General features: G+C 35.4%; 1 protein-coding gene across 1 annotated transcript in view; it reads left to right on the top strand.

The window, feature by feature from the left end:
* Positions 1 to 27,500, top strand: part of SPTAN1 (spectrin alpha, non-erythrocytic 1) — a 228,963-nt gene that overhangs the window by 23,769 nt on the left and 177,694 nt on the right. The window contains exons 6-14 of the mRNA XM_083723192.1: positions 700 to 834; positions 3,447 to 3,580; positions 6,622 to 6,766; positions 13,017 to 13,171; positions 15,598 to 15,733; positions 16,988 to 17,089; positions 18,194 to 18,331; positions 22,501 to 22,611; positions 27,416 to 27,493. Coding sequence (XP_083579318.1) covers positions 700 to 834; positions 3,447 to 3,580; positions 6,622 to 6,766; positions 13,017 to 13,171; positions 15,598 to 15,733; positions 16,988 to 17,089; positions 18,194 to 18,331; positions 22,501 to 22,611; positions 27,416 to 27,493 — 1,134 coding nt within the window. The remainder of the gene's footprint in view (positions 1 to 699; positions 835 to 3,446; positions 3,581 to 6,621; positions 6,767 to 13,016; positions 13,172 to 15,597; positions 15,734 to 16,987; positions 17,090 to 18,193; positions 18,332 to 22,500; positions 22,612 to 27,415; positions 27,494 to 27,500) is intronic.

Raw genomic sequence — 27,500 nt, 5'->3', positions numbered from 1 at the left:
AGGGAAGGAAGGAGGAAGGAAGGAAGGAGAGAATGAAGGAAAGGAGGAGGGAAGGAGGAAGGAGGGAAGGAAGGAGGAAGGAAGGAAGGAGAGAAGGAAGGAAAGGAGGAGGGAAGGAGGGAGGAAAGGAGGGAGGAGGAAGGGAGGGAACCAGTTTGCCGGGAAGTTGGTGCAGGTAAAGGAGGAAGGAGGGAAGGAAGGAGAGAAGGAAGGAAAGGAGGAGGGAGGGAGGGAGGGAAGGAAGGAAGAAAGGAAGGAGGGAAGGAGGGAGGAAAGAGGGAGGGAGGGAGGAAGGGAGGAAGGGAGGGAACCAGTTTGCCGGGAAGTTGGTGCAGGTAAAGGAGGAAGGAGGGAAGGAAGGAGAGAAGGAAGGAAAGGAGGAGTGAGGGAGGGAGGGAGGGAAGGAAGGAAGGAAGGAGGGAAGGAGGGAGGAAAGAGGGAGGGAGGGAGGAAGGGAGGAAGGAAGGAAGGGAACCAGTTTGCCGGGAAGTTGGTGCAGGTAAAGGAGGAAGGAGGGAAGGAAGGAGGAAGGAAGGAAGGAAAGGAGGAGGGAAGGAGGGAAGGAAGGAAGGAAGGGAACCAGTTTGCCGGGAAGTTGGTACAGGTAGAGGAGGAAGGAGGAAGGAAGGAAGGAAGGAAGGAGAGAAGGAAGGAAAGGAGGGAGGGAGGGTAGGTAGGAAGGAAGGAAGGAAGGAAGGAGGGAAGGAGGAAGGAAAGAGGGAGGGAGGGAGGGAGGAAGTTCTGCAGAAGAAGTTTGAGGAGTTCCAGACGGATCTGGCAGCTCACGAGGAAAGAGTCAACGAAGTGAACCAGTTTGCCGGGAAGTTGGTGCAGGTAAAGGAGGAAGGAGGGAAGGAAGGAGGAAGGAAGGAAGGAGAGAAGGAAGGAAAGGAGGAGGGAGGGAGGGTAGGAAGGAAGGAAGGAAGGAGGGAGGGAGGGAAGGAGGAAGGAAGGAAGGAAGGAGAGAAGGAAGGAAAGGAGGAGTGAGGGAGGGTAGGAAGGAAGGAAGGAGGGAAGGAGGAAGGAAGGAAGGAAGGAGAGAAGGAAGGAAAGGAGGAGGGAAGGAGGAAGGAGGGAAGGAAGGAGGAAGGAAGGAAGGAGAGAAGGAAGGAAAGGAGGAGGGAAGGAGGGAGGGAAGGAGGGAGGAAAGAGGGAGGGAGGAAGGGAGGGAACCAGTTTGCCGGGAAGTTGGTGCAGGTAAAGGAGGAAGGAGGGAAGGAAGGAGAGAAGGAAGGAAAGGAGGAGGGAGGGAGGGAGGGAGGGAAGGAAGGAAGAAAGGAAGGAGGGAAGGAGGGAGGAAAGAGGGAGGAAGGGAGGGAACCAGTTTGCCGGGAAGTTGGTGCAGGTAAAGGAGGAAGGAGGGAAGGAAGGAGAGAAGGAAGGAAAGGAGGAGTGAGGGAGGGAGGGAGGGAAGGAAGGAAGGAAGGAGGGAAGGAGGGAGGAAAGAGGGAGGGAGGGAGGAAGGGAGGAAGGAAGGGAACCAGTTTGCCGGGAAGTTGGTGCAGGTAAAGGAGGAAGGAGGGAAGGAAGGAGGAAGGAAGGAAGGAAAGGAGGAGGGAAGGAAGGAAGGAAGGGAACCAGTTTGCCGGGAAGTTGGTACAGGTAGAGGAGGAAGGAGGAAGGAAGGAAGGAAGGAAGGAAGGAAGGAAGGAAGGAGAGAAGGAAGGAAAGGAGGGAGGGAGGGAGGGAGGGTAGGTAGGAAGGAAGGAAGGAAGGAAGGAGGGAAGGAGGAAGGAAAGAGGGAGGGAGGGAGGGAGGAAGTTCTGCAGAAGAAGTTTGAGGAGTTCCAGACGGATCTGGCGGCTCACGAGGAAAGAATCAACGAAGTGAACCAGTTTGCCGGGAAGTTGGTGCAGGTAAAGGAGGAAGGAGGAAGGAAGGAAGGAGGAAGGAAGGAAGGAGAGAAGGAAGGAAAGGAGGAGGGAGGGAGGGAAGGAAGGAGGGAGGAAAGAGGGAGGGAGGGAGGGAAGGAGGAAGGAAGGAAGGAGAGAAGGAAGGAAAGGAGGAGGGAAGGAGGAAGGAGGGAAGGAAGGAGAGAAGGAAAGGAGGAGGGAGGGAGGGAGGAAAGAGGGAGGGAGGAAGGGAGGGAACCAGTTTGCCGGGAAGTTGGTGCAGGTAAAGGAGGAAGGAGGGAAGGAAGGAAAGGAGGAGGGAGGGAGGGAGGAGGGAGGGAGGGAGGGAGGGAAGGAAGGAAGGAAGGAAGGAGGAAGGAAAGAGGGAGGGAGGAAGGGAGGAAGGAAGGGAACCAGTTTGCCGGGAAGTTGGTGCAGGTAAAGGAGGAAGGAGGGAAGGAAGGAGGAAGGAAGGAAGCAAGGAGAGAAGGAAGGAAAGGAGGAGGGAGGGAGGGAGGGAGGGAGGGAAGGAAGGGAGGGAGGGAGGGAGGAAGGAAGAAGCAAAGAGGGAGGGAGGGAGGAAGGAAGGGAACCAGTTTGCCGGGAAGTTGGTGCAGGTAAAGGAGGAAGGAAGGAGGAAGGAAGGAAGGAGAGAAGGAAGGAAAGGAGGAGGGAAGGAGGGAGGGAGGGAAGGAAGGAAGGAAGGAGGGAAGGAGGAAGGAAGGAAAGAGGGAGGGAGGGAGGGAGGGAGGAAGGGAACCAGTTTGCCGGGAAGTTGGTGCAGGTAAAGGAGGAAGGAGGGAAGGAAGGAGGAAGGAAGGAAGGAAGGAAAGGAGGAGGGAAGGAGGGAGGGAGGGAGGGAAGGAAGGAAGGAAGGAGGGAGGAAGGAAAGAGGGAGGGAGGGAGGAAGGGAACCAGTTTGCCGGGAATTTGGTGCAGGTAAAGAAGGAAGGAGAGAAGGAAGGAAAGGAGGAGTGAGGGAGGGAGGGAGGGAAGGAAGGAAGGAAGGAGGGAAGGAGGGAGGAAAGAGGGAGGGAGGAAGGGAGGGAGGAAGGGAGGAAGGAAGGGAACCAGTTTGCCGGGAAGTTGGTGCAGGTAAAGGAGGAAGGAGGGAAGGAAGGAAGGAGAGAAGGAAGGAAAGGAGGAGGGAAGGAAGGAAGGAAGGAGGGAAGGAGGAAGGAAAGAGGGAGTGAGGGAGGGAGGGAGGAAGGGAGGGAGGGAGGGAGGAAGGAAGGGAACCAGTTTGCCGGGAAGCTGGTGCAGGTAAAGGAGGAAGAAGGGAAGGAAGGAGGAAGGAAGGAAGGAAGGAAGGAAGGAGGGAGGAAAGAGGGAGGGAGGAAGGGAGGAAGGAAGGGAACCAGTTTGCCGGGAAGTTGGTGCAGGTAAAGGAGGAAGGAGGAAAGGAAGGAGGAAGGAAGGAAGGAGAGAAGGAAGGAAAGGAGGAGGGAGGGAGGGAGAGATGGAAGGAAGGAAGGAAGGAAGGAAGTCAACGAAGTGACCCCGTTTCCCGTAAACCGATCCAGGCAAATAACCCCTTAATTCGGATTTCTTGGTGGGAAAATTAAGGGATTTCCTGATTGGATTTGAGAACCCTGTCACTTCCTGTCTCTTCAGGAGCAGCACCCGGAAGAGGAAGTGATCCGCTCCAAACAGGAAGAGGTCAACGCTTCCTGGCAGCGGCTGAAGGGATTGGCTCTCCAGAGACAGGGGAAACTATTTGGGGCGGCCGAAGTCCAGCGCTTCAACCGGTACATTTTATTTCATCCTCTATTTTATTTCAATTTATTTTATTTTAATTCAATTCATTTCATTTTATTTTATTTTATTTTATTTCCATTGATTCACTTTATTTTATTTCAATTGATTGCATTTTATTTTATTTCAATTCATTGATTCACTTTATTTTATTTTATTTCCATTGATTCACTTTATTTTATTTTATTTCCATTGATTCACTTTATTTTATTTCAATTGATTGCATTTTATTTTATTTCAATTCATTGATTCACTTTATTTTATTTTATTTCAATTCATTGATTCACTTTATTTTATTTTATTTCAATTGATTGAATTTTATTTCATTTCAATTCATTTTATTTTATTTTATTTCCATTGATTCACTTTATTTTATTTCAATTGATTGCATTTTAATTTATTTTAATTTATTTTATTTCAATTCATTTTATTTTATTTCCATTGATTCACTTTATTTTATTTCAATTGATTGCATTTTAATTTATTTTATTTTATTTTATTTCATTTCATTTCATTTTATTTCCATTGATTCACTTTATTTTATTTCCATTGATTGCATTTTATTTTATTTTATTTTATTTCCATTTACTGCATTTTGTTTTATTTCATGTTATTTCACTTTATTTTATTTTATTTCAATTGATTGCATTTTATTTTATTTCAATTTATTTCATTTTATTTTATTTCAATTCATTTCATTTTATTTTATTTCCATTGATTCACTTTATTTTGTTTCCATTGATTGCATTTTATTTTATTTTATTTCCATTTACTGCATTTTGTTTTATTTCATGTTATTTCACTTTATTTTATTTTATTTCATGTCATTTTATTTTATTTTATTTCATGTCATTTTATTTTATTTTATTTCATGTTATTTCGTTTCACTTTATTATATTTCAAGTTATTTCTTTTCATTTCATTTCATTTCCATTTGTTTCATTACATGTCATTTTCCTTTTTTAATTTCATTTAACTTCATTTAAATTTCATTTCATTTCATTTTGAATTCAATTTCAATTTTCAATTTCATTTCAATTTTCAATTTCATTTCAATTTCATTTATTTCCTTTTATCCTATTCCAATTTCTTTCATATTATAATTCGTTTTTATTCTATTTTATTCTGTTTCATTACATATTATTTTCCTTTTTTAATTTCATTTCATTTCATTTTCAATTTCATTTATTTCCTTTTATCCTATTCCAATTTCGTTCATATTATAATTCGTTTTTATTCTATTTTATTCTCTTTCATTACATATTGTCTTCCTTTTTTAATTTCATTTCATTTAATTTTCAATTTCATTTATTCCTTTTATCCTATTCCAATTTCTTTCATATTATAATTCGTTTTTATTCTATTTTATTCTCTTTCATTACATATTATTTTCCTTTTTTAATTTCATTTCATTTCATTTTCAATTTCATTTCAATTTCATTTATTTCCTTTTATCCTATTCCAATTTCATATTATAATTCGTTTTTATTCTATTTTATTCTCTTTCATTACATATTATTTTCCTTTTTTCATTTTATTTCATTTAAATGCATTTAGTTTAAATTCATTTAATTTAATTTAATTTTGAATTCAATTTCATTTTAATTTTGAATATTTTTTCATTTTTTCCTTTAATTTCATTTAATTTCCAATTTCATTTCAATTTCATTTCTTTCCTTTGGTCCTATTCCATTTCCTTTCATATTATAATAATTAGTTTTTATTCTATTTTATTCTATTTCATTACATATTATTTTCCTTTTTTCATTGAATTTCATTTAATTTTCAACTTCATTTATTTCCTTTGATCCTATTCCATTTTCTTTCATCTTATAATAATTAATTTTTATTCTAAACAAAAAAATTCCTTCCAGTAGCACCTTAGTTTTTATTCTATTTTTTATTCTATTTTATTCTATCTCATTACATTTTATTTTCCTTTTTTAATGTAATTTCATTTAAATTCATTTAATTTCATTTAGTTTAATTTCATTTAGTTTAATTTCATTTCATTTAATTTAATTTTGAAATCAATTTTATTTTAATTTTGGATTTCATTTTAACGTATTTCCTTTGATCCGATTCCATTTTCTTTCATACTATAATTATTATTATTTTCCTGCAGGGACGTCGACGAAACCATTAGTTTTTATTCTATTTCATTACATATTATTTTCCTTTTTTTCCTTTAATTTCCTTTAATTTTCAACTTCATTTCAATTCCATTTCTTTCCTTTGATCCTATTCCATTTTCTTCCATTCCCTTTTCTTTTCATTTTTTCATTTCATTTAAATGCATTTTGTTGAAATTCATTTAATTTAATTCTATTCTATTTCGTTACATATTATTTTCCTTTTTTCATTTCATTTCATTTCATTTTCAACTTCAATTCCATTTCTTTCCTTTGATCCTATTCCATTTTCTTCCATTCCCTTTTCTTTTCATTTTTTCATTTCATTTAAATGCATTTTGTTGAAATTCATTTAATTTAATTCTATTCTATTTCGTTACATATTATTTTCCTTTTTTCCTTCCATTTCATTTAATTTTCAACTTCATTTCAATTCCATTTCTTTCCTTTGATCCTATTCCATTTTCTTCCATTCCCTTTTCTTTTCATTTTTTCATTTCATTTAAATGCATTTTGTTGAAATTCATTTAATTTAATTCTATTCTATTTCGTTACATATTATTTTCCTTTTTTCATTTCATTTCATTTCATTTTCAACTTCAATTCCATTTCTTTCCTTGGATCCTATTCCATTTTCTTCCATTCCCTTTTCTTTTCATTTTTTCATTTCATTTAAATGCATTTTGTTGAAATTCATTTAATTTAATTCTATTCTATTTCATTCCATTTTATTTCCCTTTTTTCATTTAATTTCACTTAAATGCATTTCGTTTAAATTCATTTTATTTCATTTCATTTCAATTTGAATTCCATTTCATTTGAATTTTGAATTTCGTTTTACCTTTCAATTTATTCCGTTTTCTTTCATATTATCATTATGATTTTTTCTTCGGTTCCCGCAGAGACGTCGACGAAACGATCAGCTGGATCAAGGAGAAGGAGCAACTCATGGCGTCCGACGATTTCGGACGGGATCTGGCCAGCGTACAGGCTCTCCTGCGCAAACACGAGGGACTGGAGAGGGATCTGGCCGCCCTGGAGGACAAGGTGGGCGGGGCCGGCGCTCGGTTGGACCAATCGGGGACGAGGGCGGGGCTAGGGGCGGTTGGAGCAAATCATGTTTAGAATATTATTGGGAAATTATTGGATAATTCTTAGGACGTTAATGGGGAAATCTAGGGAAACTATTGGATAATTATTAGGAAAATATTGGGAAATTATTAGGAAGTTTCGGGGGAAAGATTGAGAAATTATTAGGAAATTATTGGATAATTCTTAGGAAGTTAATGGGGACATATAGGGAAATTATTGGATAATTCTTAGGAAGTTAATGGGGAAATATAGGGAAATTATTGGATAATTATTAGGAAATTATTGGGAAAATATTAGGAAGCTACTGGGGAAAGATTGAGAAATTATTAGGAAATTATTGGATAATTCTTAGGAAGTTAATGGGGAAATATAGGGAAATTATTGGATAATTCTTAGGAAGTTAATGGGGAAATATAGGGAAATTATTGGATAATTATTAGGAAATCATTGGGAAAATATTAGGAAGTTACTGGGGAAAGATTGAGAAATTATTAGGAAATTATTGGATAATTCTTAGGAAGTTAATGGGGAAATATAGGGAAATTATTGGATAATTCTTAGGAAGTTAATGGGGAAATATAGGGAAATTATTGGATAATTATTAGGAAATTATTGGGAAAATATTAGGAAGTTACTGGGGAAAGATTGAGAAATTATTAGGAAATTATTGGATAATTATTAGGAAGTTAATGGGGAAATATAGGGAAATTATTGGATAATTCTTAGGAAGTTAATGTGGAAATATAGGGAAATTATTGGATAATTATTAGGAAATTATTGGGAAAATATTAGGAAGTTACTGGGGAAATGTTGAGAAATTATTAGGAAATTATTGGATAATTATTAGGAAGTTAATGGGGACATATAGGGAAATTATTGGATAATTCTTAGGAAGTTAATGGGGAAATATAGGGAAATTATTGGATAATTATTAGGAAATTATTGGGAAAATATTAGGAAGTTACTGGGGAAAGATTGAGAAATTATTAGGAAATTATTGGATAATTATTAGGAAGTTAATGGGGAAATATAGGGAAATTGTTGGATAATTCTTAGGAAGTTAATGTGGAAATCTAGGGAAACTATTGGATAATTATTAGGAAAATATTGGGAAAATATTAGGAAGTTACTGGGGAAAGATTGAGAAATTATTAGGAAATTGTTGGATAATTATTAGGAAGTTAATGGGGACATATAGGGAAATTATTGGATAATTATTAGGAAAATATTGGGAAAATATTAGGAAGTTTCGGGGGAAAGATTGAGAAATTATTAGGAAATTATTGGATAATTATTAGGAAGTTAATGGGGACATATAGGGAAATTATTGGATAATTCTTAGGAAGTTAATGGGGAAATATAGGGAAATTATTGGATAATTCTTAGGAAATTATTGGGAAAATATTAGGAAGTTACTGGGGAAATATTGAGAAATTATTAGGAAATTATTGGATAATTATTAGGAAGTTAATGGGGAAATATAGGGAAATTATTGGATAATTCTTAGGACGTTAATGGGGAAATATAGGGAAATTATTGGATAATTATTAGGAAATTATTGGGAAAATATTAGGAAGTTACTGGGGAAATATTGAGAAATTATTAGGAAATTATTGGATAATTCTTAGGAAGTTAATGGGGAAATATAGGGAAATTATTGGATAATTCTTAGGAAGTTAATGGGGAAATATAGGGAAATTATTGGATAATTATTAGGAAATTATTGGGAAAATATTGGGAAAATATTAGGAAGTTACTGGGGAAAGATTGAGAAATTATTAGGAAATTATTGGATAATTATTAGGAGGTTAATGGGGAAATATAGGGAAATTATTGGATAATTCTTAGGAAGTTAATGGGGAAATGTAGGGAAATTATTGGATAGTTATTAGGAAATTATTGGGAAAATATTAGGAAGTTACTGGGGAAATATTGAGAAATTATTAGGAAATTATTGGATAATTATTAGGAAGTTAATGGGGACATATAGGGAAATTATTGGATAATTCTTAGGAGGTTAATGGGGAAATATAGGGAAATTATTGGATAATTATTAGGAAATTATTGGGAAAATATTAGGAAGTTACTGGGGAAATATTGAGAAATTATTAGGAAATTGTTGGATAATTATTAGGAAGCTAATGGGGACATATAGGGAAATTATTGGATAATTATTAGGAAATTATTGGGAAAATATTAGGAAGTTACTGGGGAAATATTGAGAAATTATTAGGAAATTATTGGATAATTCTTAGGACGTTAATGGGGACATATAGGGAAATTATTGGATAATTCTTAGGAAGTTAATGTGGAAATATAGGGAAATTATTGGATAATTATTAGGAAATTATTGGGAAAATATTAGGAAGCTACTGGGGAAAGATTGAGAAATTATTAGGAAATTATTGGATAATTCTTAGGACGTTAATGGGGACATATAGGGAAATTATTGGATAATTATTAGGAGGTTAATGGGGAAATATAGGGAAATTATTGGATAATTCTTAGGAAGTTAATGGGGAAATGTAGGGAAATTATTGGATAATTATTAGGAAATTATTGGGAAAATATTAGGAAGTTACTGGGGAAATATTGAGAAATTATTAGGAAATTATTGGATAATTATTAGGAAGTTACTGGGGAAATATTGAGAAATTATTAGGAAATTATTGGATAATTATTAGGAAATTACTGGGAAAATATTGGATAATTATTAGGAAATTACTGGGAAAATATTGGGAAATTATTAGGAAGTTACTGGGGAAATATTGGGAAACGATTGAGAAATTATTAGGAAATGATTGAGAAATGATTGGGAAATTATTGAGAATTGTTAGGAAATGATTAGGAAATTATTGAGAAACTGGGAAATTATTAGGAAATGATTGGCAAATTATTGAGGAATTATTAGGGAATTATTGCAAAATTATTATCCATATAGAGCAGGAAGCTTTCTCTTTAACTTTTACCGTATTTTTTCGTGTATAAGATGCCCGTATTTTTCCATCTATAAGACGCCCGTATTTGGGCGGGGCCGGCGGGCAGTTGGACCAATCGGGAACGAGGGCGGGGCTTAGCACAGGAAGTCGATCCCATAGAGCAGGAAGCTTCCTCAACACTTACCGTATTTTCCCATGTATGACGCCTGTTTTCCATGTATAAGACGCATGTATTTTTCCATGTATAAGATGCCAGTATTTGGGTTGGACCATTCAGGAACGAGGGCGGGGCTTAGCACAGGAAGTCGTCCACATAGAGCAAGAAGCTTTCTCTTAACAATTACCGTATTATTCTGCCTATTAAACCCCCGTATTTTTCCGTGTATAAGATGCCCGTATTTGGGCGGGGCCGGCGGGCAGTTGGACCAATCGGGAACGAGGGCGGGGCTTAGCACAGGAAGTCGTCCACATAGAGCAAGAAGCTTTCTCTTAACATTTACCGTATTGTTCTGCCTATTAAACCCCCGTATTTTTCCGTGTATAAGATGCCCGTATTTGGGCGGGGCCGGCGGGCAGTTGGACCAATCGGGAACGAGGGCGGGGCTTAGCACAGGAAGTCGTCCACATAGAGCAAGAAGCTTTCTCTTAACATTTACCGTATTGTTCTGCCTATTAAACACCCGTATTTTTCCGTGTATAAGATGCCCGTATTTGGGCGGGGCCGGCGGGCAGTTGGACCAATCGGGAATGAGGGCGGGGCTTGGCACAGGAAGTCGTTCACATAGAGCAGGAAGCTTTCTCAACAATTACCGTATTTTTCCATGTATGACGCCCGTATGTATTCCATGTATGTATAAGATGCCCGTATTTTTCCGTGTATAAGAAACCCATATTTTTCTGCCTATAAGACGCCCGTATTTTTCCATGTATAAGATGCCCGTATTTTTCCGTGTATAAGACGCCCGTATTTTTCCGTGTGTAAGACGCCCGTATTTTTTCGTGTATAAGACGCCCGTATTTTTCCATGTATAAGACGCCCGTATTTTTCCGCCTATAAGATGCCTGTATTTTTCCGTGTATAAGATGCCCGTATTTTTTCGTGTATAAGATGCCCGTATTTTTACGTGTATAAGACGCCCGTATTTTTCCGCCTATAAGATGCCCGTATTTTTCCGTGTATAAGACACCCATCTTTTTCCGTGTATAAGACGCCCGTATTTTTCCATGTATAAGACGCCCGTATTTTTCCGTGTATAAGACGCCCGTATTTTTCCGTATATAAGACGCCCATATTTTTCCATGTATAAGATGCCCGTATTTTTCCGTGTATAAGACGCCCGTATTTTTCCGTGTATAAGACGCCCGTATTTTTCCGCCTATAAGATGCCCGTATTTTTCCGTGTATAAGACACCCATCTTTTTCCGTGTATAAGACGCCCGTATTTTTCCATGTATAAGACGCCCGTATTTTTCCGTGTATAAGACGCCCGTATTTTTCCGTATATAAGACGCCCATATTTTTCCATGTATAAGGCGCCCGTATTTTTCCGTGTATAAGACGCCTGTATTTTTCCATGTATAAGATGCCCGTATTTTTCCGTGTATAAGACGCCCGTATTTTTCCATGTATAAGATGCCCGTATTTTTCCGTGTATAAGATGCCCGTATTTTTCCATGTATAAGGCGCCCGTATTTTTCCGTGTATAAGACACCCGTATTTTTCCATGTATAAGATGCCCGTATTTTTCCGTGTATAAGACGCCCGTATTTTTCCGTGTATAAGACGCCCGTATTTTTCCGTGTATAAGACGCCCGTATTTTTCCGTGTATAACACACCCATATTTTTCCGCCTATAAGATGCCCCTATTTTTCCGTGTATAAGACGCCCGTATTTTTCCGTGTATAAGACGCCCGTATTTTTCCACCTATAAGACGCCCGTTTTTTTCCACCTATAAGACGCCTGTATTTTTCCGTCTATAACATGCCCATATTTTTCCGTCTATAAGACGCCCGTATTTTTCCGTGTATAAGACGCCTGCATTTTTCTGTGTATAAGGCGCCCCCAATTTTTTCAGAGGGGTGACACCTCGTCTTATACACATTTTTTAAATGATTACCGTATTTTTCTGTATATAAGATGAAGTTCCCCCCCAAAATGGGGGTCGCATATTATACACAGATACATCCCCCATTTTCTTAACTACCGTATTTTCCCATGTATAAGATGAGGTTTTCTCCCCGAAAAAAGATGGGGGGCGTCTTATATAAGGATAAATCTCCCTCCCATTTTCTTAAATCATTACCGTATTTTTATGTGTATTAAGATAAGTTTCCCCCCAAAAAAATTGGAGGTGGCGTCTTATACACAGATACATCTCCCCCCAATTATTACCATATTTTTCCATATTTTACCATATTTTCAAAAAAAGAAAGTCCAAAATTGGGGGGCATCTTATACAATGATAAATCCCCCCCATTTTCTTAAATTGTATTATATATTCTATAAAAACTGATGCAAAGAAATTTAATTTCAACGTCCGTCCTTTTTATTCGTCTTTTTATTTTTATGCGTATTCGTATTTTCATATTACATTTTCATATTAGATATTATTCATTTTTATTATTTGCTATTTGTATTCTCACTAGTATATTTATATTTATTCTTAAAATTATATTTATTCTTATATTATAAAAACGGATGCAAAGAAATTTAATTTCAACGTCCGTCCTTTTTATTAATCTTTTTTTTAATGCGTATTCGTATTTTCATATTATGTTTTGATATTAGATATTATTGATTTTTATTATTTGCTATTTGTCTTCTCACTAGTATATTCTATATATATTTATTCTTATATTTATATTCTTAGATTATAAAAACGGATGCAAAGAAATTTAATTTCAACCTCCGTCCTTTTTATTCATCTATTTATTTTTATGTGTATTTGTATTTTCATATTACATTTTCATATTAGATATTATTGATTTTTATTATTTGCTATTTGTATTCTCACTAGTATATATTTATTCTTAGGTCGTATTTATATTTATTCTTATGTTATTCTTCTTTCTTCTTATATTATATTCTTCTTATATTTATTCTTATATTATAAAAATGGATGCAAAGAAATTTAAATTCAATTTCCGTCCTTTTTATCGACATTTCCGTCCTTTTTATCGACCATTTCCGTCCTTTTTATCGACATTTTCATTTCCCCCCCTATTTTCATCAGATTAATTTTTGATATTTGCACCCGGCTCCAGGTCAGGGCTCTGGGGGCCGAAGCCGACCGCCTTCAGGAGTCCCACCCCCCCAACGCCCCCCAGATCCACATGAAGCGAGAGGAGCTGGTGGCCAACTGGGAGCAGATTCGAACCCGGGCCGCCGAGAGACACGCCCACCTGAACGACTCCTACCGGTGAGTCATTGGATTACTTTAGTTTCTTTCATTTAATGAATGAACCGGATGGATTTTTATTCATTCATTCGATTGCTTGAGTTTCTTTCATTTAGTGAATGAACCCGATGGATTTTTATTAATTCATCGGATTAATTTGATTACTTTAGTTTCATTTTACGAATGAACCAGATGGATTTTTATTCATCGGATTAATTTGATTACTTTAGTTTCTTTCATTTAATGAATGCATCTGATGGAGTCTTATTAATTGGATTAATTGGATTACTTTAGTTTCTTTCACCCCGCCCCGTTTTATTGCTTAAGTTTCTTTCATTTTATCAATGAACCGGATGGATTTTTATTAATTAATTAGATTGCTTGAGTTGCTTTCATTTTACGAATGAATCGGATGGATTTTTATTAATTGGATTAATTTTATTACTTTAGTTTCTTTCACTTTATGAATGAACCGGATGGATTTTTATTAATTAATTAGATTGCTTGAGTTTCTTTCATTTTATGAATAAATCGGATGGATTTTTATTAATTGGATTAATTTTATTACTTTAGTTTCTTTCACTTTATGAATGAACCGGATGGATTTTTATTAATTGGATTAATTGGATTACTTTAGTTTCTTTCACCCCGCCCCGTTTTATTGCTTAAGTTTCTTTCATTTTATCAATGAACCGGATGGATTTTTATTAATTAATTAGATTGCTTGAGTTGCTTTCATTTTATGAATGAATCGGATGGATTTTTATTAATTGGATTAATTTTATTACTTTAGTTTCTTTCACTTTATGAATGAACCGGATGGATTTTTATTAATTGGATTAATTGGATTACTTTAGTTTCTTTCACCCCGCCCCGTTTTATTGCTTGAGTTTCTTGCATTTTATCAATGAACCGGATGGATTTTTATTAATTAATTAGATTGCTTGAGTTTCTTTCATTTTATGAATGAACCGGATGGATTTTTATTCATCGGATTAATTTGATTACTTTAGTTTCTTTCATTTTATGAATGAACCGGATGGATTTTTATTAATTAATTAGATTGCTTGAGTTGCTTTCATTTTATGAATGAATCGGATGGATTTTTATTAATTGGATTAAGTTGATTACTTTAGTTTCTTTCATTTTATGAATAAATCGGATGGATTTTTATTAATTGGATTAATTTAATTACTTTAGTTTCTTTCACTTTATGAATGAACCGGATGGATTTTTATTAATTGGATTAATTGGATTACTTTAGTTTCTTTCACCCCGCCCCGTTTTATTGCTTAAGTTTCTTTCATTTTATCAATGAACCGGATGGATTTTTATTAATTAATTAGATTGCTTGAGTTGCTTTCATTTTATGAATGAATCGGATGGATTTTTATTAATTGGATTAATTTTATTACTTTAGTTTCTTTCACTTTATGAATGAACCGGATGGATTTTTATTAATTGGATTAATTGGATTACTTTAGTTTCTTTCACCCCACCCCGTTTTATTGCTTAAGTTTCTTTCATTTTATCTATGAACCGGATGGATTTTTATTAATTAATTAGATTGCTTGAGTTGCTTTCATTTTATGAATGAATCAGATGGATTTTTATTAATTAATTATATTGCTTTAGTTTCTTTCAATTTATGAATGAACCAGATGGATTTTTATTAATTAATTAGATTGCTTGAGTTTCTTTCATTTATGAATGAACCAGATGGATTTTTATTAATTAATTAGATTGCTTTAGTTTCTTTCATTTTATGAATGAATCGGATGGATTTTTATTAATTGAATTAATTTTATTACTTTAGTTTTTTTCATTTTATGAATGAATCTCATTCGTTTTTATTAATTAATTATATTACCCTAGTCTCTTTAATTTTATGAACGAACCTGATGGATCTTTATTAATTCATCAGATTAATTTTGTTACTTTAGTTTCTTTAATTCATTTTCTGACTTGGCAGAAAAAAAATTTAATTCATTAATTCATTCATTTTTGTTACTTTAGTTTCTTTAATTTTATGAATGAATCCCATTCGTTTTTATTTATTAATTATATTGCTTTAACTGCTTTAATTTTATGAATGAATCCCATTTGTTTTTATTAATTAATTATATTGCTTTAGTTTCTTTAATTTTATCAATGAATCTCATTCAGTTTTATTAATTAATTATATTACTTTAGTTTCTTTAACTTTATTAATGAATTTGATGGATTTTTATAAATTAATCGCATGAACTTGATTAGTTCCTTTAATTTTATTCCTTTTATTCCTTTAATTTTATTAATGAATCTGATGGATATTTATTGATTCATCGAATTAATTTCATTACTTTAGTTTCTTTATTTTTATGAATGAATCGGATGGATTTTTATGAATGAATTATTAATATTATGAATGAATGAAATTTATTCCCCCCAAAATCTGCCCCCCAAAGCCTCCAGCGATTCCTGGCCGATTTCCGCGATCTCACCAGCTGGGTAACCGAAATGAAGGCTTTGATCAACGCTGACGAACTGGCTAACGATGTGGCCGGGGCGGAGGCCCTTCTTGACCGTCATCAGGAACACAAGGTAAATATTCTTTCGGCAGCAGCAATGTCATTTAAAAAGGCATAAAAATTAAATTGAATGTCATTTAAAAAGGCATAAAATTTAAATTGAATTTTAAAATGTCATTAGAAAATGCATAAAAATTAAAGTTAGCAGTAAATATTCTTTCGGCGTCAGCAATTCCAATTTTATTAATTTTTACATGACATTAAATTTAATTTTTATGCCTTTTATGCATTTTTAAATGACATTACATTTAATTTTTATGCCTTTCTAAATGACATTAAATTTAATTTTTATACATTTTTAGATGACATTAAACCTAATTTTTATTCATTTTTAAATGACATTTATTATATTTAATTTTTATGCATTTTTAAATGACATTCATTTGATTTTTATGCATTTTTAAATGACATTTGTTACTTTTAATTTTTGTTCATTTCTAAATGACCTTTGTTACATTTAATTTTTACGCATTTTAAAATGACATTGATTGAATTCGATTTTTAAGCATTTTTAAATGACGTCTGTTACGTTTAATTTTTATGTACTTTAAAATGACATTTATTAAATTTGATCTTTATCCATTTCTAAATGACCTTTGTTACATTTAATTTTTACGCATTTTAAAATGACATTGATCGAATTCGATTTTTAAGCATTTTTAAATGACGTCTGTTACGTTTAATTTTTATGTACTTTAAAGTGACATTTATTAAATTTGATTCTTATCCATTTCTAAACGACGTTTCCAGAATTGGATTTTTATCCATTTTTAAACGACGTTTCCAGAATTGGATTTTTATCCATTTTTAAACGACGTTTCCAGAATTGGATTTTTATCCATTTTTAAACGACATTTATTCAACGTAATTTTACAATTTTTTATTCATTATTCAAATTACCGTATTAAATTTCTCCAGGATAACTTTCCGTTTACAACGCTTTCAGCTCATCCATTTACTTTATTGCTTCTTTGTTAGCCGATTAATTTTATTTAAATCGATTTATTTTCCCCGCAGGGAGAAATTGACGCTCCCGCAGATAGTTTCAATAATAATTATTGTTTTTAAATGACATTAATTTTAATTTTTAAGCATTTCTAGGCGACGTTTGTTACATTTAATTTTTTGTTCATTTTTAAATGACATTAATTAAATTTGTTTTTTATTTACATGACCTTTATCGAATTTAATTTTCCATTTATTGCATTGCTGTTTATTACCTGATTAATTTGATTAAATTTAATAAATCAATTTTTTTTCCCCGCAGGGAGAAATTGACGCCCACGAAGATAGTTTCAAGTCGGCCGACGAATCGGGTCAAGCTCTCCTTGCAGCCGGACATTACGCATCTGCGGAAGTGAGAGAGAAGGTAAGGGTTAAATTAATAGGGAATTATTGGGAAATTATTGAGAAGGTATTAGGACATTATTAGGACATTATTGGGAAATTATTTGGGAATTATTAGGGAATTATTAGGGAATTATTTGGGAATTATTAGGGAATTATTGGGAATTTTTTAGGGAATTATTAGGGAATTGTTGAGAAATTATTAGGGAATTATTAGGAAATTGTTGGGAAATTATTAGGGAATTATTAGGGAATTGTTAGGGAATTATTAGGAAAGTATTGGAAAATTAGTGAATTATTAAAATGAAAATAATATGAGAATATGGGAATATGAGTATATAAAAATGAAAATAATATACTATTAAATATTAAAATGAAAATAATAATATGAGAATATGAGAATATTAAAATGAAAATCATATTATGAGAATATGGGAATAGGAGAATATTAAATTGAAAATCATATTATGAGAATATGGGAATAGGAGAATATTAAAATGAAATAATAAAATAATGAGAATTTGGGAATATGAGAATATTAAAATGAAAATAATATGAGAATATGGGAATAGAATATTAAAATGAAAATCATATTATGAGAATTTGGGAATATGAGAATATTAAAATGAAAATCATATTCTGAGAATTTGGGAATATGAGAATATTAAAATGAAAATCATATTCTGAGAATGTGGGAATATGAGAATATTAAAATGAAAATCATATTCTGAGAATATGGGATTATGAGAATATTAAAGTGAAAATAATATTATGAGAATGTGGGAATATGAGAATATTAAAATGAAAATCATATGAGAATATGGGATTATGAGAATATTAAAATGAAAATCATATTATGAGAATGTGAGAATATTTAAATTTGAAAATATTAAAATGAAAATAATAATATAATAATATAATATTATATTATATAATATTATAAAATTATTATATAATGAATGAAATGTCTAATTGTATATCGGAATATAAATTGTATATCGGAATATAAAAAGGAAAAATATCAAATTTAAAATCTCATTTTCAACATCCCCCCCCTGAAAAAAACCGTTCTATCTCGTTTTCCCGCCCCCCGACCTCTGACCTCTCCCTGTCTCCGCCCCCCCAGCTGACCGTCCTATCCGAGGAGAGGGCCGCCCTCTTGGAATTGTGGGAAGTCCGGCGCCAACAATATGAACAATGTATGGACCTCCAACTTTTCTACCGGGACACCGAACAAGTCGACAACTGGATGAGCAAGCAGGAGGTCAGGATTCGAACCCGGAACAGATTGATTATTAATATTTTAATATTGAAATATTAATAATTTTCAATACTGAAATATTAAAATATTAAAAAAAATTAATATTAAAATGTTAAAATATTAAAAAAATTAATATTAAAATGTTAAAAATATTAATATTTTAATATTAAAACATAAGAAATTATTAATATTTTAATACTGAAAAACTAGAAATTATTATTTTAATATCAAAATATTAAAAATTATTTGTGTCCTATTTTATAGAATGGAATATCTTCAATATGGTGATGTAAAATTGATATTTAATAGAATATATTTTATGGAATAGAATATTTTTAATATTGTGATGTAAAATCTATTATATATTGAATAGAATATTTTTAATATTGTGATGTAAAATCTATTCTATATTGAATAGAATAGAATATTTTAAATATCCTTATGTAAAATATATTATATATTGAATAGAATATTTTAAATATCCTTATGTAAAATATATTCTATATTGAATAGATATCATTATAGAATATTTTAAATATCCTTATGTAAAATCTATTCTATATTGAATAGAATAGAGTATTTTAAATATCCTTATGTAAAATCTATTCTATGTTGAATAGATATCATTATGTAAAATATATTATATATTGAATAGAAGGTCAGCCCTCGAACCCGGAGCCGGGAAGCTTCCAGAAGCCCAGGGTCCCGGGAGGAGGGTCCCTAATTCAAACCCCAAAGCCTAGGGATCCAGGAAGCTCTAACTTGAACCCGGAACCAGCTGTAAGCGGGATTTGAACCCGGAACCCGAAGGCCTGACCTCTGTCTAACCTCTAACCCTAACCCCCAATGTCTGACCTCTAACCCTGACCTCTAACCCCCAATGCCTGACCTCTAACCCACAACCCTAAGGCCTGACCTCTAACCCTAACCCCTAACCCCCAATGCCTGACCTCTAACCCCTAACCCCCAATGCCTGACCTCTAACCGTAACCCCTAACTCCCAATGCCTGACCTCTAACCCTAACCCACCACCCTAAGGCCTGACCTCTAACCCTAACCCCTAACCCCCAATGCCTGACCTCTAACCCCCAACCCTAAGGTCTAACCTCTAACCCTAACCCCCGATGCCTGACCTCTAACCCCCAAACCTAAGGCCAAACCTCTAACCCTAACCCCCAATGCCTGACCTCTAACCCTAACCCCTAACTCCCAATGCCTGACCTCTAACCCTAACCCACCACCCTAAGGCCTGACCTCTAACCCTAACCCCTAACCCCCGATGCCTGACCTCTAACCCCCAAACCTAAGGCCTAACCTCTAACCCTAACCCCCAATGCCTGACCTCTAACCCTAACCCCTAACCCCCAATGCCTGACCTCTAACCCTAACCCACCACCCTAAGGCCTGACCTCTAACCCTAACCCCTAACCCCAATGCCTGACCTCTAACCCCTAACCCCCAATGCCTGACCTCTAACCCCCAAACCTAAGGCCTAACCTCTAACCCTAACACCCAATGCCTGACCTCTAACCCTAACCCCCAACCCTAAGGCCTGACCTCTAACCCTAACCCCCAATGCCTGACCTCTAACCCCCAACCCTAAAGCCTAACCTCTAACCCTAACCCCCAATGCCTGACCTCTAACCCCCAACCCTAAAGCCTAACCTCTAACCCTAACCCCCAATGCCTGACCTCTAACCCTAACCCCCAATGCCTGACCTCTAACCCTAACCCCTAACCCCCAATGCCTGACCTCTAACCCTGACCTCTAATCCCCAATGCCTGGTCTCTAACCCCCAACCCTAAAGCCTAACCTCTAACCCTAACCCCCAATGTCTGACCTCTAACCCTAACCCCTAACCCCCAATGCCTGACCTCTAACCCTGACCTCTAACCCCCAATGCCTGACCTCTAACCCCCAACCCTAAAGCCTAACCTCTAACCCCCAAACCTAAGGCCTTACCTCTAACCCTAACACCCAATGCCTGACCTCTAACCCCCAACCCTAAGGCCTAACCTCTAACCCTAACACCCAGTGCCTGACCTCTAACCCCCAACCCCAATGCCTGACCTCTAACCCTAACCCCTAACCCCCAATGCCTGACCTCTAACCCTCACCTCTAACCCTAACACACAACCCTAAGGCCTAACCTCTAACCCCCAACCCTAAGGGCTGACCTCTAACCCAAACCCCTAACCCCCAATGCCTGACCTTAAACCCTGACCCCTAACCCGAACCCTAAGGCCTGACCTCTAACCCTAACCCTACCCCCTAACCCCCAATGCCTGACCTCTAACTCGAACCCCCAACCCTAAGGCCTGACCTCTAACCCTGACCCCTAACCCGAACCCTAAGGCCTGACCTCTAACCCTAACCCTATCCCCTAACCCCCGATGCCTGACCTCTAACTCGAACCCCCAACCCTAAGGCCTGACCTCTAACCCTAACCCCTGACCCCCAACCCTAAGGCCTAACCTCTAACCCTAACCCCTAACCCCCAATGCCTGACCTCTAACCCCTAACCCCCAATGCCTGACCTCTAACCCTAACCCCCAACCCTAAGTCTGACCTCTAACCCTAACCCCTAACCCCCAAAGCCTGACCTCTAACCCTAACCCTAACACACAACCCTAAGGCCTAACCTCTAACCCCCAACCCTAAGGCCTGACCTCTAACCCTAACCCTAACCCCCAATGCCTGACCTTTAACCCTGACCCCTAACCCGCACCCTAAGGCCTGACCTCTAACCCTAACCCTAACACCTAACCCCCAATGCCTGACCTCTAACTCGAACCCCCAACCCTAAGGCCTGACCTCTAACCCTAACCCCTGACCCCCAACCCTAAGGCCTAACCTCTAACCCTAACCCCTAACCCCCCAATGCCTGACCTCTAACCCCTAACCCCCAATGCCTGACCTCTAACCCCCAACCCTAAGGCCTGACCTCTAACCCTAACCCCTAACCCCCAATGCCTGACCTCTAACCCTACACACAACCCTAAGGCCTAACCTCTAACCCCCAACCCTAAGGGCTGACCTCTAACCCTAACCCAAACCCCTAACCCCCAATGCCTGACCTTAAACCCTGACCCCTTCCCCGCACCCTAAGGCCTGACCTCTAACCCTAACCCTAACCCCTAACCCCCAATGCCTGACCTCTAACCCCCAACCCTAAGGGCTGACCTCTAACCCTAACCCCTAACCCCCAATGCCTGACCTCTAACCCTAACCCTAACACACAACACTAAGGCCTAACCTCTAACCCCCAACCCTAAGGGCTGACCTCTAACCCTAACCCAAACCCCTAACCCCCAATGCCTGACCTCTAACTCGAACCCCCAACCCTAAGGCCTGACCTCTAACCCTAACCCCTGACCCCCAACCCTAAGGCCTAACCTCTAACCCTAACCCCCAATGCCTAACCCTAACCCCTAACCCCCAATGCCTGACCTCTAACCCTAACCCCCAACCCTAAGGCCTGACCTCTAACCCCCAACCCCCAACCCTAAGGGCTGACCTCTAACCCAAACCCCTAACCCCCAATGCCTGACCTCTAACCCTGACCCCTAACCCTAACCCTAACCCCCAACCCTAAGGCCTAACCTCTAACCCCCCAACCCTAAGGGCTGACCTCTAACCCAAACCCCTAACCCCCAATGCCTGACCTCTAACCCTGACCTCTAACCCTAACCCTAACCCCCAACCCTAAGGCCTAACCTCTAACCCCCAACCCTAAGGGCTGACCTCTAACCCTAACCCAAACCCCCAATGCCTGACCTCTAACCCTGACCTCTAACCCTAACCCTAACCCCCAACCCTAAGGCCTAACCTCTAACCCCCCAACCCTAAGGGCTGACCTCTAACCCAAACCCCTAACCCCCAATGCCTGACCTCTAACCCTGACCTCTACCTCTGACCCCCAACCCTAAGGCCCAACCCCCGACCCTAACCCAAACCCAAACCCTGACCCCTAACCCTGACCCCCAACCTTTAACCCCCTACCCCCTAACCCAGGGGTCGGACCGGAGCCCCCGCCGCCGCCAAAAACGTTACGTCATACGAGATCTGTAAAGATCACCTTTGACATAATCATCTTGAAAAGACTCCGGCGAAGGCCGACTAAGTATTAATTTAATTAATGAACGGTTAATTACATCTCTCTCGTTTCCAGGCCTTCCTGCTGAACGAAGATCTGGGCGATTCTCTCGACAGCGTGGAAGCGCTGCTGAAAAAGCACGAAGATTTTGAGAAATCCCTCAGCGCCCAGGAAGAAAAGATCACGGTCCTTCTTTTGATTTTAATTTCGGTTTAATACGGTTTAATCATCCACATTTTTACAATTTCCACTTGCATTTTCATTTTCACGGTCATCATTTTCACGTTAATAAGGGTCATTTTCCTATCATTCCCATTTCAATAATGAACATTTTTACAATTTCCACTTGCATTTTGATTTTCACGGTCATCATTTTCACGGTCAAAATGGTCATTTTCCTATTTTTTCCCCTATAAATTCCATTTCCATTAAAAAAATTTCCGTTTTAATAATTTTCATTTTAATAATTTTCATTTTTACAATTTCCACTTGCATTTTCATTTTCACGGTCATCATTTTCACGGTCAAAATGGTCATTTTCCTATTTTTTCCCCTATTAATTCCATTTCCGTTTTAATAATTTTCATTGTAATAATTAACATTTTTACAATTTCCACTTGCATTTTGATTTTCACGGTCATCATTTTCACGTTAATAAGGGTCATTTTCCTATCATTCCCATTTCAATAATGAACATTTTTACAATTTCCACTTGCATTTTCATTTTCACGGTCATCATTTTCACGTTAATAAGGGTCATTTTCCTATAATTCCCATTTCAATAATTAACATTTTAATAGTTAACATTTTTACAATTTCCACTTGCATTTTCATTTTCACGGTCATCATTTTCACGTTAATAAGGGTCATTTTCCTATAATTCCCATTTCAATAATGAACATTTTTACAATTTCCACTTGCATTTTCATTTTCACGGTCATCATTTTCACGGTAAAAATGGTCATTTTCCTATTTCCCCCCCTATCAATTCCATTTCCATTAAAAAAATTTCCGTTTTAATAATTTTCATTTTAATAATTTTCATTTTTACAATTTCCACTTGCATTTTCATTTTCACGGTCATCATTTTCACGGTAAAAATGGTCATTTTCCTATTTTCCCCCCTATAAATTCCATTTCCGTTTTAATAATTTTCATTTTAATAATGAACATTTTTACAATTTCCACTTGCATTTTGATTTTCACGGTCATCATTTTCACGTTAATAAGGGTCATTTTCCTATCATTCCCATTTCAATAATGAACATTTTTACAATTTCCACTTGCATTTTGATGTTCACGGTCATCATTTTCACGGTCAAAATGGTCATTTTCCTATTTCCCCCCCTATAAATTCCATTTCCGTTTTAATAATTTTCATTGTAATAATTAACATTTTTACAATTTCCACTTGCATTTTGATTTTCACGGTCACCATTTTCACGGTCAAAATGGTCATTTTCCTATTTCCCCCCCTATCAATTCCATTTCCATTAAAAAAAATTCCGTTTTAATAATTTTCATTTAATAATTTTCATTTTTACAATTTCCACTTGCATTTTGATTTTCACGGTCACCATTTTCACGGTCAAAATGGTCATTTTCCTATTTTTCCCCCTATTAATTCCATTTCCGTTTTAATAATTTTCATTTTAATAATTAACATTTTTACAATTTCCACTTCCATTTTGATTTTCACGGTCATCATTTTCACGTTAATAAGGGTCATTTTCCTATAATTCCCATTTCAATAATGAACATTTTAATAGTTAACATTTTTACAATTTCCACTTGCATTTTGATTTTCACGGTCATCATTTTCACGTTAATAGTCATTTTCCTATAATTCCCATTTCAATAATTAACATTTTTACAATTTCCACTTGCATTTTGATTTTCACGGTCATCATTTTCACGTTAATAAGGGTCATTTTCCTATAATTCCCATTTCAATAATTAACATTTTAATAGTTAACATTTTTACAATTTCCACTTGCATTTTGATTTTCACGGTCATCATTTTCACGTTAATAGTCATTTTCCTATAATTCCCATTTCAATAATTAACATTTTTACAATTTCCACTTGCATTTTGATTTTCACGGTCATCATTTTCACGGTAAAAATGGTCATTTTCCTATTTCCCCCCCTATAAATTCCATTTCCGTTTTAATAATTTTCATTGTAATAATTAACATTTTTACAATTTCCACTTGCATTTTGATTTTCACGGTCATCATCTTCACGTTAATAAGGGTCATTTTCCTATAATTCCCATTTCAATAATGAACATTTTTACAATTTCCACTTGCATTTTAATTTTCACGGTCACCATTTTCACGTTAATAAGGGTCATTTTCCTATTTCCCCCCCTATAAATTCCATTTCCATTAAAAAAATTTCCGTTTTAATAATTTTCATTTTAATAATTAACATTTTAACAATTTCCACTTGCATTTTCATTTTCACGGTCATCATTTTCACGGTCAAAATGGTCATTTTCCTATTTTTCCCCCTATAAATTCCGTTTCCGTTTTAATAATTTTCATTTTAATAATCAACATTTTTACAATTTCCACTTGCATTTTGATTTTCACGGTCATCATTTTCACGGTAAAAATGGTCATTTTCCTATTTTCCCCCCTATAAATTCCATTTCCGTTTTAATAATTTTCATTTTAATAATTAACATTTTTACAATTTCCACTTGCATTTTGATTTTCACGGTCATCATTTTCACGTTAATAATGGTCATTTTCCTATAATTCCCATTTCAATAATGAACATTTTAATAGTTAACATTTTTACAATTTCCACTTGCATTTTGATTTTCACGGTAAAAATGGTCATTTTCCTATTTCCCCCCCTATAAATTCCATTTCCGTTTTAATAATTTTCATTTTAATAATTAACATTTTTACAATTTCCACTTGCATTTTAATTTTCACAGTCATCATTTTCACGGTAAAAAGGGTCATTTTCCTATTTTCCCCCCTATAAATTCCATTTCCATTTTAATAATTTTCATTTTAATAATTTTCATTTTTACAATTTCCACTTGCATTTTCATTTTCACGGTCATCATTTTCACGGTAAAAATGGTCATTTTCCTATTTTCCCCCCTATTAATTCCATTTCCGTTTTAATAATTTTCATTTTAATAATCAACATTTGAACAATTTCCACTTGCATTTTGATTTTCACGGTCATCATTTTCACGTTAATAAGGGTCATTTTCCTATAATTCCCATTTCAATAATTAACATTTTAATAGTTAACATTTTTACAATTTCCACTTGCATTTTGATTTTCACAGTCATCATTTTCACGTTAATAAGGGTCATTTTCCTATAATTCCCATTTCAATAATTAACATTTTTACAATTTCCACTTGCATTTTGATTTTCACGGTCATCATTTTCACGGTAAAAATGGTCATTTTCCTATTTTCCCCCCTATAAATTCCATTTCCGTTTTAATAATTTTCATTTTAATAATTAACATTTTTACAATTTCCACTTGCATTTTAATTTTCACAGTCATCATTTTCACGGTCAAAATGGTCGTTTTCCTATTTTTTCCCCTATAATTTCCATTTCCGTTTTAATAATTTTCATTGTAATAATTAACATTTTTACAATTTCCACTTGCATTTTGATTTTCACGGTCATCATTTTCACGTTAATAAGGGTCATTTTCCTATAATTCCCATTTCAATAATTAACATTTTAATAGTTAACATTTTTACAATTTCCACTTGCATTTTAATTTTCACGGTCATCATTTTCACGTTAATAGTCATTTTCCTATAATTCCCATTTCAATAATTAACATTTTAATAGTTAACATTTTTACAATTTCCACTTGCATTTTGATTTTCGCGGTCATCATTTTCACGTTAATAGTCATTTTCCTATAATTCCCATTTCAATAATTAACATTTTTACAATTTCCACTTGCATTTTAATTTTCACAGTCATCATTTTCACGGTCAAAATGGTCGTTTTCCTATTTTTTCCCCTATAATTTCCATTTCCATTTTAATAATTTTCATTTTAATAATTAACATTTTTACAATTTCCACTTGCATTTTAATTTTCACAGTCATCATTTTCACGGTCAAAATGGTCGTTTTCCTATTTTTTCCCCTATAATTTCCATTTCCATTTTAATAATTTTCATTGTAATAATTAACATTTTTACAATTTCCACTTGCATTTTGATTTTCACGGTCATCATTTTCACGGTAAAAATGGTCATTTTCCTATTTTTTCCCCTATAAATTCCATTTCTGTTTTAATAATTTTCATTGTAATAATTAACATTTTTACAATTTCCACTTGCATTTTAATTTTCACGGTCATCATTTTCACAGTAAAAATGGTCGTTTTCCTATTTTTTTCCCTATAAATTCCATTTCCCTTTTAAAAATTTCCATTTTAATAATTTCCATTTTAATAATCAAGATTTTTACAATTTCCACTTGCATTTTCATTTTCACGGTCATCATTTTCACAGTAAAAATGGTCGTTTTCCTATTTTTTCCCCTATAAATTCCATTTCCGTTTTTAAAATTTCCATTTTAATAATTTTCATTTAATAATCAACAACATTTTTACAATTTCCACTTGCATTTTAATTTTCACGGTCATCATTTTCATGGTAATAATTTATCATTTCCATTTTAATCATTTTCCTCCCTTTTTAATTTTCGTTTTAATTTCGGTTTCCATTTTAATCATTCCATTTTAGCCATTTTCATTTTCATCGTCAGAATTTATCATTTCCATTTTAACCATTTTCCTTTCCTTTTCAAATAAAGCAAATATTTTAAAGAGTCAATATTGTGGTTATTATTGCGGCTGCTCTTCTGTTTGGAGTAATTCAAATTTGATTTTCATGCTCATCATTTTCACAGTATTAAGGGTCATTTTCCTTTTTAATTTCCAATTAAATTCCAATTAAAATTTAATTTTAATTTAATTTTCAGGCCCTGGACGAATTTGCCACCAAACTGATGCAGAACAATCACTACGCCAAAGAGGACGTTTCGAGCCGGAGGGACGCGGTAATTT

The sequence above is a fragment of the Podarcis gaigeae genome, assembly GCF_964106915.1.
Source record: "Podarcis gaigeae genome assembly, chromosome: Z".
In the NCBI taxonomy this organism is placed as follows: Eukaryota; Metazoa; Chordata; class Lepidosauria; order Squamata; family Lacertidae; genus Podarcis; species Podarcis gaigeae.
The sequence above is the reverse complement of the archived record's forward strand: the minus strand, read 5'-3'. Positions and strand labels throughout refer to the sequence as shown.